Raw genomic sequence first — 18212 nt, 5'->3', positions numbered from 1 at the left:
TTTAAGAACATAAAAACAAATGAAAACAATATCAAAGGTATATATAGGATGGTGTTTTAAAATTGATAACTTTCATAATTTTGTCACAATGTATACAATTTTTGACTTACCCAAACAAAGACACCTACAAACCCTCACTAATTCCAGGACTTTCAAATTGACAAGTGGACAAATTTCTTTCTAGTCCATTAGAATTATTCTAATTTGAGATCTAAAATTTTATTTTTAAATTTTTAGTGCTTAGCTAATCTCTAATCACAAGAATTATATGGGTCTAGGCATTGCCACGTGGCATAGCTATGGATTATCACATATATGACAGTTGTCAAATTCTTATCAAACACTACATTAGTATTTTATGTTATGCGAAACTCATCAGGATGTAAAATCTTATCGTTATAGAAGTCCTAAACAACTAGAGATTTTTGGGATAGGACTTCTGAAACATCTAAACTACTTGATAAGTAAGTCACTGGATATTATAAATAGGTAACACCTCATGAGTTGAGGTGCGCAATTTCTCTATATGAATTAGTCTATTAAATATTTTGATAATATTTGAGGACTGACTTGGGCGTCGGATCGAAGGGTCCTCGGCTATGGCCAGGGGTGTTTTGTCTTGCAGATAGCAATCGCGTGGTGGTGTTGATCATCTTCTTTGTTGGATTTCTTTATCATCAAATACGGTATTTTTTTATGTCCGTACAATTGGCAGCATCTATGGGAAACGACTGAAATCAATGAAGAAGATAACTAAGTTGTCGCAGTGCTTACTGTTGGAAAAATTAGTTTATAAAAGCATATTTTGGGTCAACTTTGAGTCCAAAATTGAGTGGGCCCCAATCGTCTTTTGGGGTGGGTTCGAAGAGATGAAGTGTTCCTTGCCGCGTGGCAAGTCACACAGTGAAGACAGTTCGTCAAAACCATTTATGAGTAAATGGGAACATGACGTCATTTTCGGGTTCGTGGAATAGAAAATTTAAGGAAGTAAATGTGGGTTTCTTTGAAAAGGGTTGTTCCACATTGAAACTTTAAGAGATTATTTGTGTATATAAGCTCTACCCTTCAATGCTTGGGTTGGGCCTCAAGGGGCACCCCAAGTTTGTAGAAGAGAGGAGTTATGAACAAAGTGAATCTTAACCTAAACCACCACACACGCGCGCCGCCGTCATCCGTCCGTGCTGGGCGCGGGTTGTGGGTCGGGTCGGTTCTAATATTAATTTTCCGGACAAAAAATCTTTTGAATTTTTTCAAAAATTAATTGCGGAAAAATTTAATTAAATTCAATTTGTTGTGTCCTAAATTCTTTCCTTATTCAGTCCATGACAAAACAGATGCAATTTTCAAACAGGTATTAACTTCCGTAATTGTCCAGCAGTTCCAAACTGTTTTCAGATAGATTCAAACTGCTGGGCAGTTATCTGTCCGAAAAACTGCCACAGTTTGAAACCGAATCTGTTTGTTTGAGTTTTGCACCTGTCTAGTTTGAATTCATACTTTTTAAGGTTTGAATTCATACCTGTTTGGCCCTATAAATACATACCATATTTCAGCATTTTACAGATCCGAAAATCAGTCTAAAAATAGTTCCTTTGTGCTGTCCATTTTGTTCTAGTGCATTTATTCTTCATATATAATTTTAGGAAAAAATAAAGAGAGTATAGAACACAGGTTTGGTTCGCCGAACAAATTTGTTTGAAGTGCTTCTACAATTTTGTGAAGATCATTGTATCCTAGGAGATAGATGCCACTCAACCGTAAGCACCGTAGCGGGGCGAATCTGTCTTAAGGATAGAGTCTCACACACTTGACTTGGCCTTTGAATTTTGATTTTTAAATTCGGTTCAACAAAATAAATTGTGTAAGTTTTATTTTATTTTGTTTGGCTTTGTTTCTATTTATTTCATTTACACAGAAGATTGTTCCAACACTCACTTAGGCCTCGTTTGATAACAGGCTAATTTGTAATTTTTTGGCTATTTGACTAAAATATGAGCTAAAAACAACTAGTATATTTGGGATGACTTTTTGACTTTTTACGAAAAAATGTGCAAAAAGTAGAGAGAAAATAGAATCTTTGACTTTTTTATATGAATTGTTGACTTTTTTATTAATTTAATAATTTTTTGACTTTTTAACTAAAAATAAGAATTCCCAAACGAGACCTTAGCACTTCGTTGTTTGAGCAATGCGATCAATGCTAAAGCACAAAGGCCCTGTTTGGTAGAGCTGTGGAAAAGTGCTTATAGCTTATACCTAAACAGCTTATACCTTATAACTTTCAGCTTAAGCTAATTTCCAGCTTATTCTTAAAGCATCTCCTGCCCCACTTAAAGAATAAGCTGTTTTCTGACTTCCACAAAGCTATAAGCTATAAGCTAAACCAAACACATCAAAATAGCTTAAATTAAGCTGAAAGCTAAAATAAGCTGAAATTAAGCTGTACCAAACAGGGCCAAAGGAGTGGTTGATAGCGGCCGTTGACAGCGTTTTGGGTTTGACCATCATCTTTTTCTAGTGTTCTTTATCGAGCAACTCCAAACCATAGCATGGCTTCACAGCCCGATTACAGCAAGCCTAACATCAGATTACTATTATTGCTAGCCAATAGCACATCTTATAAGATAAGGATTGCTTATAATTATTTATGATTAAATAGCAAGCAACCAATCTTGGTCTTGATCAGTCATAGCAAGCAATGTAGATTATTTGACAAATAGATCATGAATTCCAAACTGAGAACAGAGCACTATCAACTTGCTTCTCTTATGAATAACAGGGAAGTTTTTTAATTAAATTTCCAGAATGCATATATTGTTATTCCGAATATGGAAATATTATTATCAATTACAGATTTTATGCATTATTATTCCGATCATGGAGATATGAAAGATCAATTATATCAGATTTTTATTATTTGCGGTACATGGATTTTGTGCATTATCTTTCTAGACATTAAGGTATTACTATCAATTATTATGCTACAAAGCATAAATTTTATATATTAAGTCGGATTTTTGTGTGGAGCATCAATTTTATGCATTATTATACTGTGCCGGAAGGAGACCGTTATTTGGTCAAATATTTATGAAACACGGGGCAAAATGAATTACACTAGCCCTTGGTTAAAATTTTTATCTCCTTGCCAAGTTGATTTTGGCAAGAGAGAGCTTGATAGGTCTAACCAACTTGAAAAATGTTTGTCGAGCGGGTTTTGCTTGACGAAGTAGGTTGGCAAATTTGACCAATTTTGAAAATCTTTGTCGAGTGGATTTTGTCACAATCTGCTCCCTGTACTTAAGGGTTAAGTATCATGATGGCCAGCAACTAAAGTTATCTCCGGCCAATTCTTAAACAAATTACTAAACGCGAGCGAAAAAATATTTAACTGTGGGTACCAAAATAATCATTAGAACTTTTATTTTATAACAAAATTTGTTGACCAAAAAGGTCAATATTTACATATGAATAATAGAATTATAAATGTTGTAAAAGTGTTATGTATGTCTATTCCGTAGCCTCACGTCTAAGACACTCCAAAAACTATTTTTGAATTACATTATTTCTTAAAAATTGGTAACAACTATAAGCACATGTTTCTTAAAAATTGGTAACAGCTATAAGCACATGACAGAGTGAGAAATATTATGTCAAGAGTATAAGAGACACAAAATAATCATGGATACTTATTTAAGCGAAAACATTAACATAACTTAATTTGAATAAACAAATTAATCAAAGTGGCAAGAACTGAAATATAAAAATTATGTAAATAAATAATCATAACCACGGTACTGAACCGAACAGAGGTCATAGGAGTAACAGTCAAAACAGAGGTCGATGGATTCATGACAATACAGAGATATGGATTCAAGAGGTGGCTCGTACGGATTCTAAAGGTGGTTCACATAATAGTGTAACACTTAGCTCCGCACAACACTTTGCTCTATACAGAACAGAGTCAATAGATCTATGACAACAGAGGGTCACAAGGTGACCAATCAGAAGTCAATGATTTATTTAAGTCTCCAATGCATGAGACTCCTGTGGTAATACTTACATAAATAATTGTTTATAAAATCATTGTAAAATAATTTCTAAAATTTAAACAAACATATTCATAGGTTTTAATTTAAGCAAATAGAATTAAAAAATAATTAACATAATTAAAATATTAATATAATTATGATAACTCAAAACATACATAAAATATATCATAATAACTCAAGATATAATATAACTCATCGAAAAATTAATACTTCACACTTTCATTTTACTAACAAAGACATTCTTAACTCCCAATATTTTTCATCCCCTTTCTTTATTTGTTTTCTTTTTTTCCTCTTGTTCACAACACCACCACTCCTTTAAGATATCATATTTGCCCAGCACATTTTGGTGCCACGTAGCCAAACACGTAGCCTCCCTATGCTACAACCATCATTATGTTCTCAATTGAAGCTTCTCCCTAAATGGATAAGTTTAGATAGTTACTTATATATATTATATGTTGACTTTAGTTAACCATATATAAAATTATATTTTTTTCATTTATAATTAATATAAAATTTAAAGAATTATTTAAATTTTTTAATTGTTACAATATTTCTTTCTTTTAAAATTTCGTCCTCAAAATTCGTTACATGTGTAAGCCATTCGATACGCATTTTGATATATATATTTATCAAGAATAAATTTAATGATTAATCTAATATAAAATATTACTAAATCATTATCTAAAAAATAAAAATAAATTACAAAAAAAAAAAAACATGAGTTGTCAACTTCATACACTAGTTAGTCACTTAACACAACCTTACAACACACTACACACACTACCACTATTTTATTTTATTTTATTTTATGTTGTTAATTTTTTTTTTCTCTTTCCATGTACAAAAAAATATATATAATTATATATATAGTGACAAATCACTCATTTTAATTATAAAATTTAATAAAATACCATACACTACTAAAGAAACGGTTTTTTGAGTCGGCAAATTTTACCGTCGCAAAAGTTAGTCTTTTTGAAACGGCACAGAGTTACCGACGCAAATACCAACACTTTAGCATCGGCACCGTTGGCCGACATAAAAAATTAATATTTGATAGCATTACTTGAGTCGGTTAAATTTACCGACGCAAAAGATAGACCTTTTGTGTCGGCAAATTTGTGCCGACGCAAAAAAATTAGACATTTTTGAGTCGGCAACTGATGCCGTAGCAAAAAAAAAAAAAAATTTATAGCCAGGATATATATATTTACTTGATTATATTTAATAACTATATTTATTTATACCTATACTTTTATATTAATATTGAGTGTATATACTATAAATAATATATATCTCATTTAAAATTTGAAAGAGGTATAGTGGTGAAGTGGACTTAGTGTGGTGACTTCGGGTCAAATCTTCCAAATGGGAGTGGGTTCAAAACTTGGGAGCTTCAATGAGAAAAATATGGGTTAAATTTTTTAAAACATTTCACCACTTTTTGAGTCGGCAATCTACTGTCTCAAAAAATTAAAACTTTTTGTGTCGGCAGATTGCCGACTCAAAAACCTTTTGCGACCCCGCCATTTTCGTCCCTTGAGTTGCCGTCGAAACGCCGTTGCAAAAAATTTTTTGCGTCAGCAAATATATTATTTGCGACGGCATGCTGCCGACTCAAAAACCCTGTTTTCTAGTAGTGATATTTATATATATTACCAATATTACTATACAAATATTTAATTTGAATGCAACTTGTAATGTAGTTTAACGTTCGCTCATCCTATTTGTGTATATGTCTTATGCTCTTATGTTTTTATAAAAATAATTTTAAAAACTTAAGCTCTGATACCGTTTGTCACGACCCGCTCCCCGTACTCAAGGGTTAAGTATCGTGATGGCCAGTAACTGAAGTTACCTTCGGCCAATTTTTAAACAAATTACTAAACGCGAGCGAAAAAATATTTAAGTGTGAGTATCAAAATAATCATTGGAACTTTTATTTTATAACAAAATTTATTGACCAAAAATGCCGATATTTACATATGAAGAATAGAATTATAAATACTATAAAAGTGTTAAGTGTGTCTATTCCGCAACCCCGTGTCTAAGACTCTCCAAAAGTTATTTCTGGATTGCATTGTTTCTTAAAAATTGGTAACATTTATAAGCACATGGCATGGTGAGAAATATTATGTCAAAAATATAAGGGACAAAAAATAAACATGGATAGTTATTTAAGCGAAAATATTAACATAACTTAATTTGAATAAACAAATTAATCAAAGTGACAGGAACTAAAATACAGAAATTATGTAAATAAATAACTATAATCACGGTACCGAACCGAACCGAACAGAACAGAGGTCACAGGAGTGACAGTCAGAACAAAGGTCAATAAATTCATGACAATACAAGATATGAATTCAAGAGGTGGCTTGTACGGATTATAGAGGCAGCTTTCACAATAGTGTAGCACTTAGCTCCGTACAACACTTTGCTCCATACAGAACAGATGTCAATAGATCCATGACAACAGAGGACCCCAAAATGACCTATCAGTAGCCAATGGTTTATTTATGTCCCCCAAGGCATAGAACCTTCGTAATGATACTTATAAAATAATTACTCAAAGCACATTTTAAGAAACAGTTATGTCTACAGATTTTTCCTTAGTATGTAAAATAAGGTTTATAAAATAAATAACATAATTAAAATACAATTTACGTAAAATAAATTATGATAACTTAAAATATACGTAAAATATATTATAGTAACTAAAAGTATAATATAACTCACTTAAAAATTAATACCTTACTCTTTATTTTTATTATTAAAAATCCTTTTGACTTCCAAAATTTTCTTTTATGTTGTTTATTTGTTTTCGTTTTTCCTCTTGTTCATGACACCACCGCCCCTTTTATATTAAGATATCATATTGCCTAGCAAGTTTTGGTGCCACATAGCCAAACACATAGCCTCACTATGTTACAGCCGTCATTGCGCTCTCAATCAAATGGATAAGTTTGGATTGTTGCTTAATAGATATTTGACATGATTTAAATAATATATTTTTTGACGTTTTATAAAATATGAGTTGAGTATGGATTGAATTTGAAGTGATGTGGTAGAGAATTGATGTGACTTAAATAAGATAATGCGATTTAAATAGAATAATGACTCTTTAACTTTTTTAAAAGATGACAAATAAAGTCTTAATATCATATATATATATATATATATACACGTATATTATATGTTGACTTTAATTAATTATATATAAAATTATACTTTTCTCGTTTATAACTAATATAAAATTTACGGAACTATTTAAATTTTTGGGATTGTTACAGATTTTGCTCAGTAAAGTAGGTTTGCAGGTTCGACCAACTTGGAAAATCTTTGTCGAGCGGGTTTTGCTTGGTGAAGTAGATTGGCAGGTTTGACCAATTTAGAAAATCTTTGTCGAGCAAAGTAGGTTGGTAGGTTTGACTAACTTGAAAAATCTTTGTCGAGCGGGTGTTGCTTGGTGAAGTAGATTGACATGTTTGACTAATTTTGAAAATTTTTGTCGAGCAAAGTAGGTTGGCAGGTTTGACAAACTTGAAAAATGTTTGTTGAGTTGGTTTTGCTCGGCAAAGTGGGTTGACAGGTTTGACCAACTTTGAAAAATTTTATAGAGTAGGTTGGTGTTTGTCCAACAGTAGGATTCCTTGTCGAGCGGGTTTTGCTTGCCAATAAGCAAGTTGGTGTTTTGGTAGTTCCTAACGAGATTAGGTATTCTTGGAATAAGTCTTAACAAGATTAGACATTCTTAGAATAAGTCCTAACAAGATTAGGCATTTTCAGAATAAGTCATAATGAGGTTAGGTATTCTTGGAATAAGTCCTAGCAAGACATTTTCGGAATAAGTTCTAACAAGTCCAGGCATTATTGGAATAAGCCCTAACAAGACATTTTTGGAATAAGTTCTAACGAGGCTAATCATTCTTTGAATAAGTTTCAGCATAGCTAGGCAATTTCGGAATAAGTCTTGGAATAAGCCTTAGCACCCATGTATGGTTTTAGCTAGGCAATATTACACGACTATTTTTATCAGAACAACAGAAAAACTTCACTCTTTCACTAGGTTCAAATAGAATGAAAGTTTGGGGGCAATTGAGAAGGAATAAAAATAACCACAAAAATTATGTGAGTCTAGGCATTGCCACTGCATTAGTATTTTATGTTATGTAAAACTCATCAGGATATGAAACATTAATGTTATAAAAGTCCTAAACAAGCGGAGATTATTTGGGATAGTGCTTCTGAAACATCCAAACTACTTGATAAGTAAGTTACTGGATATTTATAAATAGACAATATCTTCATGGGTTGAGATACGCAATTTCTCTCTATGAATTAGTCCATTAAATATTTTGATAATATTGGAGGACTAACTTGGGTGATGGAGGCCCCCAACTACAGTTGGAGGTGTTTTGTCTTATAGATAGCGATCGCATGGTGGTGTTGATCATCTTCTTTGTTGGATTTCTTTATCATTAAATATAAATTTTTTTTTTGTGTCCATACAATAATCATATTTTGTTGCACACCAAATGAAACTATCCAACTTGTAAAAAAATATTTTTCATTGGGTTGAGTTGACTCATTAGAAACTAGAAGTTGATAATACCCCGCCATGATAATTAATAACATTTTTCATTAAATATTATTAAAAACGTTATTAATTATTAATTTTTAATGACAGTTTAAAAATTTTGTCACAAATTTCACTGATTATAAGTTTTAGCGATATTTAAAAAAAATCGTTACAAAAAAACGTTATTAATTTTCAACTTTCAATGACCATTTAAAAAATTCGTCATAGAAAAAAGTTATTAATTATAAATTTTAGTAGCAATTTGTAAAAATTATGATAAAAAATTACTAATTATCAATTTTTAGCTCTGTTGGTAAAATATCATAAAACAAAATTAATTTTAACACTAATTTTATGAAAATTTATTTTTAATAAAAATTAAATCAAATTATTAATACCTATAATTCAACTTAAATATTTTAGAAGAGTTTGGTGGTGCTGGAAACTACCAACAGCTCTGCAAGCAAAGAGCCGTGGTTACAAGTGTCTCTGTGTGTCTGAAAATTCAAATTCCGATTTTGAGGTGTCTCCCAACTTTACTTAAATGAAGGGGTTGTTTGGGATAATCTAAATAAATATATTTTTTAATTTTTTATAAAATATAAATTAAATTTAAGTTAAATTTAAAGTGAAATATTAAAAAAATAATGCGATTTAAATAAGATAATATGATTTAAATAAGTTACTTTTTAACTTTTTTTTTTTAAATATGTCAAATCAAGCCAAAGTCACTCAATAACTTCACTCACATTCTACTATATGATAATGTTTAAATACATTCATGTATACGCATGAGAAATTATTCAATACCCGTGAAGTACATTGGGGTAATATAATGTTTTAAATAAGGGTAAATTATAAATATATTTTTTAAGTTTATTTAAATTATAAATTATTTTTTATAATTTTAAAAATTATATTATGTCTTTTAAAATTTTTAATTTCATAATAAATAGGCTCTTTTATTAATAAATTATCAAGTTAATTAATCGTTTTTAATAATGTTAAAATTTTATTTTAATTAATAATTTAGATAATTTTAGGAGTTGTTTGGGATGACCTAAATAAGTATATTTTTTGTCTTTTTACGAAAAGATGTGCAGAAAAGTAAAGAGGTGATGTGATGAAAAAAAGATAAAAAGATGAATTATTTTGTATATGCCAAACTTGGCCTTAGTATTATATAGGTGAACAGTTAGAAATTTCACTTTTTTCAATTAGTTCTGTTAAATAAAAAATTCTGACAAAGAGACATTTGTAATTTTTCAAATCACAAAAAATAATTCGTATTTTAAACAAATCTCAGAGAATGTATTTGTAATTTACCCTTTAAATAAAAAGTTATTAATGAGATCTATTTATCTTAAAATTTAAAGATATAAAATTTTAAGTATTAATTTGTAAATGAAACATAACATTGTTTCAAAAACATTAATAATTTTTTAAATAAAATTATATGTACCAATTAATATATTAATTTATAATGTATCATAATTTTAAATATTTTAAAATTTATATTTTATATGACAGGTGTGATTTATAATTTTAAAAGTATAATTAGCACAGTGTAATTTATCCTGTACACATATACAGATAGGAGAGAGAGAGAGAGAGAGAGAGAGAGAGAGGGGGTAGAGAGAGGAAAACGATGGAGATGGAGGGGTCCATGTCGATGTCCATGGCTGCGGAAACCTAACTCTCAAATGGTATAATAGTTTTTGTTTTACTTGCATTTCAATCAATCCTTCACTTCAAACCACTTTGAATCAATCTCTTTTATGCTTTCTCTCTTTCTCTCTCTTTCTCTACATTTTCTTTACTCTCTTCCATCTGATCTCTTCCCTCTTCAATTTGCGCTCCAGGAATGCTAGTTCTTCGGTCTCAAACCTCTTTGTTGCTCAGGTATGTCCCAGATCTCAAACCTTTTCCTTACCTCCTCGTCTCTGATTTGTGCATAAATTTGTACTCTTTTTGGGGGAATTTTCTATTCTCTTCTCGTGTAGATCTTTACAAGTTTTCAGATTTTTGTTGTATTGTTCTTCAATTCGTATTTCTGTTGTGTGGAAATTTTGGTAAATTAGTCATTTGAGTGTGAATGTAGTTTGCTAGGGTTTGGTATTGTGTTCATTTAGGTTGTTGTTCAAATCAAATAAAGGGTAGAACCTTTAGTATTTTGATTTGGTGGTGATCTCTACTTTTTATGTTCATAGTAGTTTGATGGGACACGAAATAAATAAATAAATAATGGGTATTGAACTTCAAGTTTACTGGACTAATGCTTCAGCTGTTGTATTGTTAATGGTCAACATAGCAGATGATCTGCTCATGAAAGATATTGATTATGTCTTAACTTGTGTGGCTGGCTGTAACTATAATTTGATGGTCTATTACGTTTTCTTTTTGAATTATTGCGGTTAGTTGTTATTTAAAGTATTGTTTACATAGTCAGTTTTATGCTACTTGCAGGCTATCTGGTTTTTATATGCTTTAAAAAAAGTTAGATTGAGCTTGACACTATTATTTACTTTATGTTAATTTGAATAAATGTTTACATCTCAATCTCGATAGCCCTTGTTTATTCTTTTTTCTTTACTTATTTTTTCTTATTATTTTCCAAGTTCAATTTTTGGCTTGTGCCATTTTTTTGAGATTTTAATTTTTGGAACCATGTAGGGCTCGAGTTCCTCTACTTTCATTGTAACTTTTGAACAATGGGAAAGTCTCCAGGGAAATGGATCAAGACGGTTCTTTTTGGGAAGAAGTCATCCAGATCTAGTTTTCCAAAAGTAAGAGAGGTTTTAGTAAGCTGTTCATACTGTTGGTCCTCTTTAATTCGTTGCAGTTGTTCATGATTGTGATATGACTGTGCACGCATTCAAGCTTGGTAAAGAAGAGTGTGTTTTTTGTACAGAATCTGGATTTTCCAGCTTTGTATGGGAATTCTACCAATTGCTCATAAGCTTCTATAACTCACAATGGGTTTTGATTTGAAATGCTACTCTGGAACCCCAATACAAATAATTATGTCTAAAGGGATTTTCTCATGATTATTAAGAGCTGTATCTTGGTTCTGGATCAAAATTTATTCAAAACTTGCCTCAGCTTGTGGGCTTTCTGATTGTCTATCAGTGAACCTGAATTACAGTCACATATTATATTAGTTTAATGAACTATGTAACATCAAAATAAGCTGCACTGAAATCAAATCCTTTTCCTATAAGTTGCTTTATTTGAGTTCTTTTTTGATGCTTGGTATGCTTGAAGTTTTACCGTACATCTTATCTCTTAAGCAGTTTGACCCTCCCTCTGCTTATTTTGTTGAGTACTTTGATTATTCCAAAAAAACTATCTTTTGCTGTTTAGCTAGCCTATAGCTCAAAGAAAGCTGATAACTTTATTTTGGTAGTAATATTCTTCCATTTATATTGCAAGTATTAACATATGTAAGTTCTGATTTGCAATTCTCATCTCATGTGAAGAATGCCGCAATTGAGAAAAAGGCTCTGTCTGGAGTGTTGGCTGTGGATCCTCCTGCAATTGCAGATCTGCCATCTCAGACCACTGGTGGAAACACAGATTTGGAAAGCGGTACTAATGAGACATTTTTATTGCCTAGAAATCAAGGATCAGATACAGAAGATGCTGTGGGATTGAACTCAGCAAGCAATGGTGAGATAGAGCAAGCTGCCACAAAGGCACAAGCAGCTTTTAGGGGCTACCTGGTAATATTATAGCATAAAGTAATGCAATTGATCATACAACCTTCATGTTCAGGATATAGTGAGGCCGATTCTCTCGTTCTTTGCTATAGCATTCTTATTTATTTTACTTTTAAACTGCGTTATCACAATTTTTCACCACACAGGTATTATGAGGTATCTAATAATAAAAATTTATTTATACCAATGCAGTCCTGTTGAACATGTGATTTGCAATGATGTCTTTAACAATTCTGAATTCTGTTTTCTCTTTTTATATTCCTAGGGAAAGATTTTACTTGTAATTTTGGTCATGTTTACAAAATTTTAATTTTGTGTCCTTAAGCTGTTTTGCAAAAACAGTGTTAGTTTTATCTTGTTAATGTACATATTCAATGCAAAATTTATTGGGATGCTTAATAATGTGATTTGGATGAATGGTTAGCAGTAAGAATTTTGTTAATTTTTCCTATTATTACTTTGTATTTACGTAAATTACATTGACTTTCCTTGAGGTTTAGGAAAAATACAATGAACTACACAGTATTGATATAATTACACCCTCCTCCCTTAAATTTTTAACTTTCATAACAATTTAGCCCACATTGTTAGAAGTCTGTTAATTATTTAACAGTTCAATTCCTCTGTGCAATAAAATTCTAATTTTGTTCTTATTACATTGGGTTCAATGGGTTGAGCCCATAAGTTAGACCCAGCTTCTCCAACTTATGCTCTCTAACTCACCCATCTCACCCCTCTCCTCCTTCATCCCTTCACCATCCACCACTTTCTCTGCATTGATTTAATGTGAATATATCTATCTGTGAAGGCACGCCGGGCATTTCGGGCCCTCAAGGGAATCATAAGGCTGCAAGCACTTATTCGTGGGCACTTGGTTAGGAGACAGGCTGTTGCTACTTTGCGTTGCATGCAAGCGATTGTTAATTTTCAGGCACTAGTTCGTGGCCGACAAGTCAGACTTTCTGATGCTGGGTGTCAGGTGCTTAAGAGGTGCACAACAGGAGAATCCATGGTAATCCCTCAAAGCACACAAATTAGCTTTTACATCCTCGACTCTTTTTTGCCTCTGATTCTTTTGTGATTAGATTTTCATTTCTCGTGGTCTCTGTTGTACTGATTTTTTTTCTTCATATCCTTCTTGATGTTTTCTTCTTCTTTTTTCTTTTTCTTTTCTGATTCACTTGCATACCAGATTTATGGGGTGGCAGTGTGCAGATAGGACAATTTGACCTGTATAGTAATTACTATCTCTATCTTTGGGCCATTTCTTGTAAAATCATTAATCATATCTGTTCGAAAAAGCGTAGTCAAACAAGCCTTCACGAAATGATTTTTCACTAGCCTGCTAGAGAGATCATTTTTATCATTCTGTCCCCATTTTGCACCATATTTTCTAACATAATCAGGTTATCATATCATTAGTAGGCCCCTGTATTCTTACTATTGAGTCTTGTCCTTTCCAACTTCCTGGTCATTTTACAGTCTTCAACTCAAACTTATATCACTTCTTACTGGTAAAGCCATGGTCTCTAACTTCTCTTCTTAATATTGATTGGTGCTACAAGCCCAATAGATATTATGCAAGTAATCCTTCTGAACGTCTTATTTGCTGCCCAAATGGCATTTCTTTGCTGATAAAAGCTTATTACTTCTCGTTGGCCTTGTGATTCGTCTAATTCCATCTGTGTTATTTTGCTTCAGCAGGAGCGTAAACAGTTGGACTCAAAATCAAAAAATTCATTTCTTCGGTCAGAGAAGCTATCGAGAAATGCATTTGTTATTAAGGTATATTCAACCCTTTGTGGTACCTTGAATACTTCCGTAAATTCAGGAGTGGTTTGAGATGTTCTAAATAAGAGCACTTTTTGACTTTTTATAAAAAAAATGTGTAGAAAAGTAGAGAAATTGGGTAGAAAAGTAGAGAATAGATGTTGTTGATGTGACCTAAATAAGTGGGTGTATGCAAAAAAAGTATACTTTTTTAGTGCATGCCAAACACCTACTCAGTTTCTTACCCATGAGTACAATGCTACAATACTTGAAGTTGTCCATTGTTAGTATTACTGTTAGATCTTCCTCCTTCCTGTGTGATGTTTCTTTCTGATGTAGTGCCTAATTACACCATTGTATGCAGAGAAGTAATATAACCTACGAACTATATATGCTTAAATTTGAAAGATATAATCTAATTTTTGAGTGAATAGCTCTGATAACCTTATGGATAGGACAAAATGGTGCTTGTAATGGCCATGCCCTTGCTGGACATGCATGGCTGAGACAGCTCAGCTTTGTTGAAGTAACTTGTATGTTTCTGAAATGTTTTTTAGAATATCATATATCTAAACTTTGTATTGAAACAAGTTTGAAGAGAAAAATGATATGAGTGCAGAAATATAAAATGTTCTGTAGTATCCCATTGCTATATGAATTGTGAGTTGACTTTCCATGTTGCTTGTTTTAGCTTGTTGCTTCGTTGCCTGCTGTTATGCCTCTCAGCCTCCGGTATGATCTAGTTGAACCAAATTCATTTTGGAGCTGGCTTGAACGGTGGTCATCATCCCGCTTCTGGGAACCACTTGCCCGACCAAAGAAAAGTCTTAACTCAAAGCCTCAAAAAAAGCAAGCTAACATGCAAACTGTAGAAAGAGAATCGGGAAGGCAAAAAAGAGGTGTCCAGAGAGTCCCTGCATTACATGGTGATGGTAATTCATTGCATTCCACCTCTGAGTATGAGAAACCCAAACGAAACCAGAGGAAAGCTCTGACCCATCAAACAGAACCAGTCCAAGAACAACCTCAAAATGAACTTGAGAGGGTTAAACGCAGTCTGAAAAAAGTATCTGTATCAGCTGAAGAGGCTACTGACAAGTCAGAAGCTGTTACTGAGAAGCTGCAACGCAGTCTGAAAAAAGTGTCAAGCTCTCCTGCTCCGGTTGTTTTGGAGCAGGGTATAAATAAATCTTCAGAGAAAACTAGTGATTTAACTGTTGCAGTCTCTGAACATCCTGTGGTAGAACCACCTCCAAAGCCATTGGCATTGCATGAACCAGTTGAAATGCTGCATGATGATCATCCTGCTGTTGAACAGCTTTCTTCAGAAAGTGGTGAAAAGGTCATGAATGGTGATAAGGTGAACGAGGAGTTAAGCTCCAAGGAAGATCAGTCTAAGGAGAACCAGAAAACCAAGAGGAGGAAATCTTTCCCAGGAAAACAGGAATATCCTGAGAATGTCTCGCAGAACACTCCAACCGTGCCAAGCTATATGGCAGCAACTGAATCTGCAAAGGCAAAACTTAGAGCTCAAGGATCGCCAAGGTTGGGTCAAGATGGGGCTGAAAATGGTCTTGCCAGGCGTCAATCCCTGCCATCCTCCACGAATGGAAAAGTGATCTCACTATCACCTCGGGTTCAGAGGCCAGCAGGACAAGCAAATGGCACAGGAGGAAGTAGAAGTGATAGATCACTTTTGTCCTCTAGAGAAGGTAAGGCCTGAAAGCATTGGCAGTTATTCGTGTCACATATGCAATTTATTGGTACCCTTTATCATCATGGGCTAGTCGTATTTGGTTTGAACTGCTATATTTAAATTATGAATCAATGGTTCTGGGGCATGCCAATGTTATAGGGTATGTGATAATTTAAGATGGTTGGTTTATATATATATAATTTTTTTTATTTTTAATTCTCTCTCATTGCCAATGTTTCCTGTGTTGCATTTCCAGTAAGAAATCAAACTGGAGTCATAATATGTTATTCTTGACATTGTCTAACAGTAATCAAAATTAGAACGTATGTTTAACTAATTGGTTTTGATTATCTGAATGATTTTGTGTATTTCAACTCTATATTTCAGAGAAGATGATCCAGCCCGGGTGGAGGAGGTGAGTGTGGCATGCTGCTTTTGGAATATTATGGAATTAGAAGGTGAAAAAGTGACTGCTTGGTTGTAGTTCATCACTTGATGATGTTCTGCAAAATTCTGGTGTCAAACATGGAATCAAACTTTGACAAATAACTATGATGTGCCTTTTTTTTTATTTTTTTCATGGCATTTAGGTTCACCATAAGGGAATGTATAGTCATATACCCCCAGTGTGTGTTGTTTTGTTTAGCATTATCTGTGTGCTTTGTTCTTTTATCTTTTTGTTTCTCTACAACATTGTAAGAAGCGAGAAACCTTGAACGTGCTTGATAAACAATACCTCTCTGGAAATTGCATATTTTGTCTTCCTTCTAACTTTCATTTTTTGGGTGAGAGTTCCTAGTTTATATGGTCATAAATTAATGGTATATTTGATTGCCTGAAAATTGAACAGGATAATCTTTCTGGCTGGAAAATCCTTGTCATGGATGTACGAATGCTATATTTCTTGGGTACTGCTAGGTTCTCTTTCCTCTTTGGCACTACAGGAACATTTCATTGCATGTCATGAAACTCCTATATTCTGTGTTTTTTGGTTATGAAATTTTCATAGCATGCTTGTTACTAGTTTTGGGATGCATCCACTCATTTAATTGGATACTATGTACTCTGCCCAGTTTTGCTATATGGATATTACAGCGTGAAAGAGGACATGAAGTGAGTTGCTTTGGTGTAAACTGTAAAGCCATCTTAGAGTCACCTCGTCCAAAAAAAAAAAAAAAATCTAAAATTTCATCATTTATATTTTTATGCTCAGAAAACAACTCAATTACAGTGTGTTTGGTTTGAGTTTTCTGGATTAAGTTTTTTAGAAATTGAGTTTTTTAGTTTTTGTATTTTTTTATTTTTAGTGAATATTTTTAAAATTTTAAACATTTTTTTTTTACTTTTTTAGATGCATTTTACTTAAATGTATTTACAAAGTAAAAAAGTTGTGGAAAAATATTTTCAAAAATTAATAAATACATAAAAATATAAAAAAATGTATTGAGTTTTTGTATTTTTTTGTATTTTTAGTATTTAGTGAATTTTTAAAAGGAGTCGTGTTGGGGACCTCCAGTTGGGGGTGACTCCCCGCACCCCTACTTCACGTGGGAGGCTGTGGACTAAGAGAAAATCAAAAAAAAAAAAAAAATTCAACCAAACGCGTGTCGCCACATCAGCTGGGGTCACTGGGAGTCTTCAAAACTGGGGGTGCAAATCATTTTTCTTTTAAAAGATTTTTTTTATAATTTTTTTTATGTTTTAGATGTATTTATGTTAGGTGTATCTAAAAAGTAAAAAAATTGTTTAAAATATTAAAAAAATTTAATAAAAATAAAAAAAACACGAAAAATAAGAAAGTAAAATTTTCTGAAAGACTGTTTTTAAAAAAATGGAACTAAACAAGTTGAATGTGTTTCTTAAAAATGAGGAAATCTATAGATTGAAACTAAAGAAACGCTGTCAATGCTATGAGAAAGGATATCGCACTTCTCTTACTTGAAAGGATATCACATTCCTTTCTATAGGAGTTGAATTCGCAACAATAGTCTAAAGACCTTGGTTTGAGCCCGTCAATGAGATTATACAACAAAATTAGTACACAACTGGTTCGCTTCTCTGGTCTATTGATTTATAATTTCATGTTTATATTTAATGGAATGGAATGGAAATCTTAATTTCAACCAATGTCGTTATAATTGCAGTTTAGGCTTATGTTCTTAAATTTAAAGTTTTCATTGTTTAAGGTAGGTGGTGTTTGATAAAATTGAAAATTGAAGATTAAAAATTTAGTATTGATAACTGAATGTTGAATTTTTTAATTTAAAAAATTATTTGATAAAAATTTAAGTGTTGAATTAAAAATAAGTTATTTGATATGTATAAGATCAAATTTGAAATTTATTATTTTTAAATTATATATTTTAATTTTTATATTGTGATGGTGATGG

General features: G+C 32.2%; 1 protein-coding gene across 4 annotated transcripts; it reads left to right on the top strand.

Moving 5' to 3' along the window:
- The first annotated feature begins 10176 nt into the window (after positions 1–10176).
- LOC114296409 (protein IQ-DOMAIN 31) lies at positions 10177–16593 on the top strand. 4 transcript variants are annotated; one of them, XM_082922709.1, is made up of 8 exons: positions 10177–10343; positions 10500–10539; positions 11311–11423; positions 12117–12359; positions 13165–13368; positions 14058–14141; positions 14818–15838; positions 16210–16593. In XM_082922709.1, the coding sequence occupies exons 3-8, from the start codon at positions 11349–11351 to the stop codon at positions 16239–16241; spliced, it is 1659 nt and encodes a 552-aa protein (XP_082778835.1). In that variant the 5' UTR covers positions 10177–10343; positions 10500–10539; positions 11311–11348; the 3' UTR covers positions 16242–16593. The 4 variants fall into 4 exon arrangements, with proteins under 4 accessions (XP_082778835.1, XP_082778836.1, XP_028096509.2 ...); XM_082922710.1 differs by having other exon boundaries at positions 10190–10343; positions 14061–14141; XM_028240708.2 differs by lacking the exon at positions 10177–10343 and having other exon boundaries at positions 10345–10539; positions 14061–14141.
- The last annotated feature ends 1619 nt before the right edge of the window (positions 16594–18212 follow it).

Source organism: Camellia sinensis, chromosome 4 (assembly GCF_055761805.1).
Source record: "Camellia sinensis isolate YWXY chromosome 4, ASM5576180v1, whole genome shotgun sequence".
Classification (NCBI taxonomy): domain Eukaryota; kingdom Viridiplantae; phylum Streptophyta; class Magnoliopsida; order Ericales; family Theaceae; genus Camellia; species Camellia sinensis.
This window is presented reverse-complemented; position numbering and strand designations above follow the sequence as displayed.

What these genes read in the sequence shown, in the direction of transcription:
- LOC114296409 (XM_082922709.1), top strand. Translation starts at nt 11,349, where the DNA reads ATGGGAAAGTCTCCAGGGAAATGGATCAAGACGGTTCTTTTTGGGAAG. An exon ending in CAGCTTTTAGGGGCTACCTG is followed by an intron (nt 12,360 to 13,164) that starts GTAATATTATAG and finishes CTATCTGTGAAG; the next exon opens with GCACGCCGGGCATTTCGGGC. An exon ending in GCACAACAGGAGAATCCATG is followed by an intron (nt 13,369 to 14,057) that starts GTAATCCCTCAA and finishes ATTTTGCTTCAG; the next exon opens with CAGGAGCGTAAACAGTTGGA.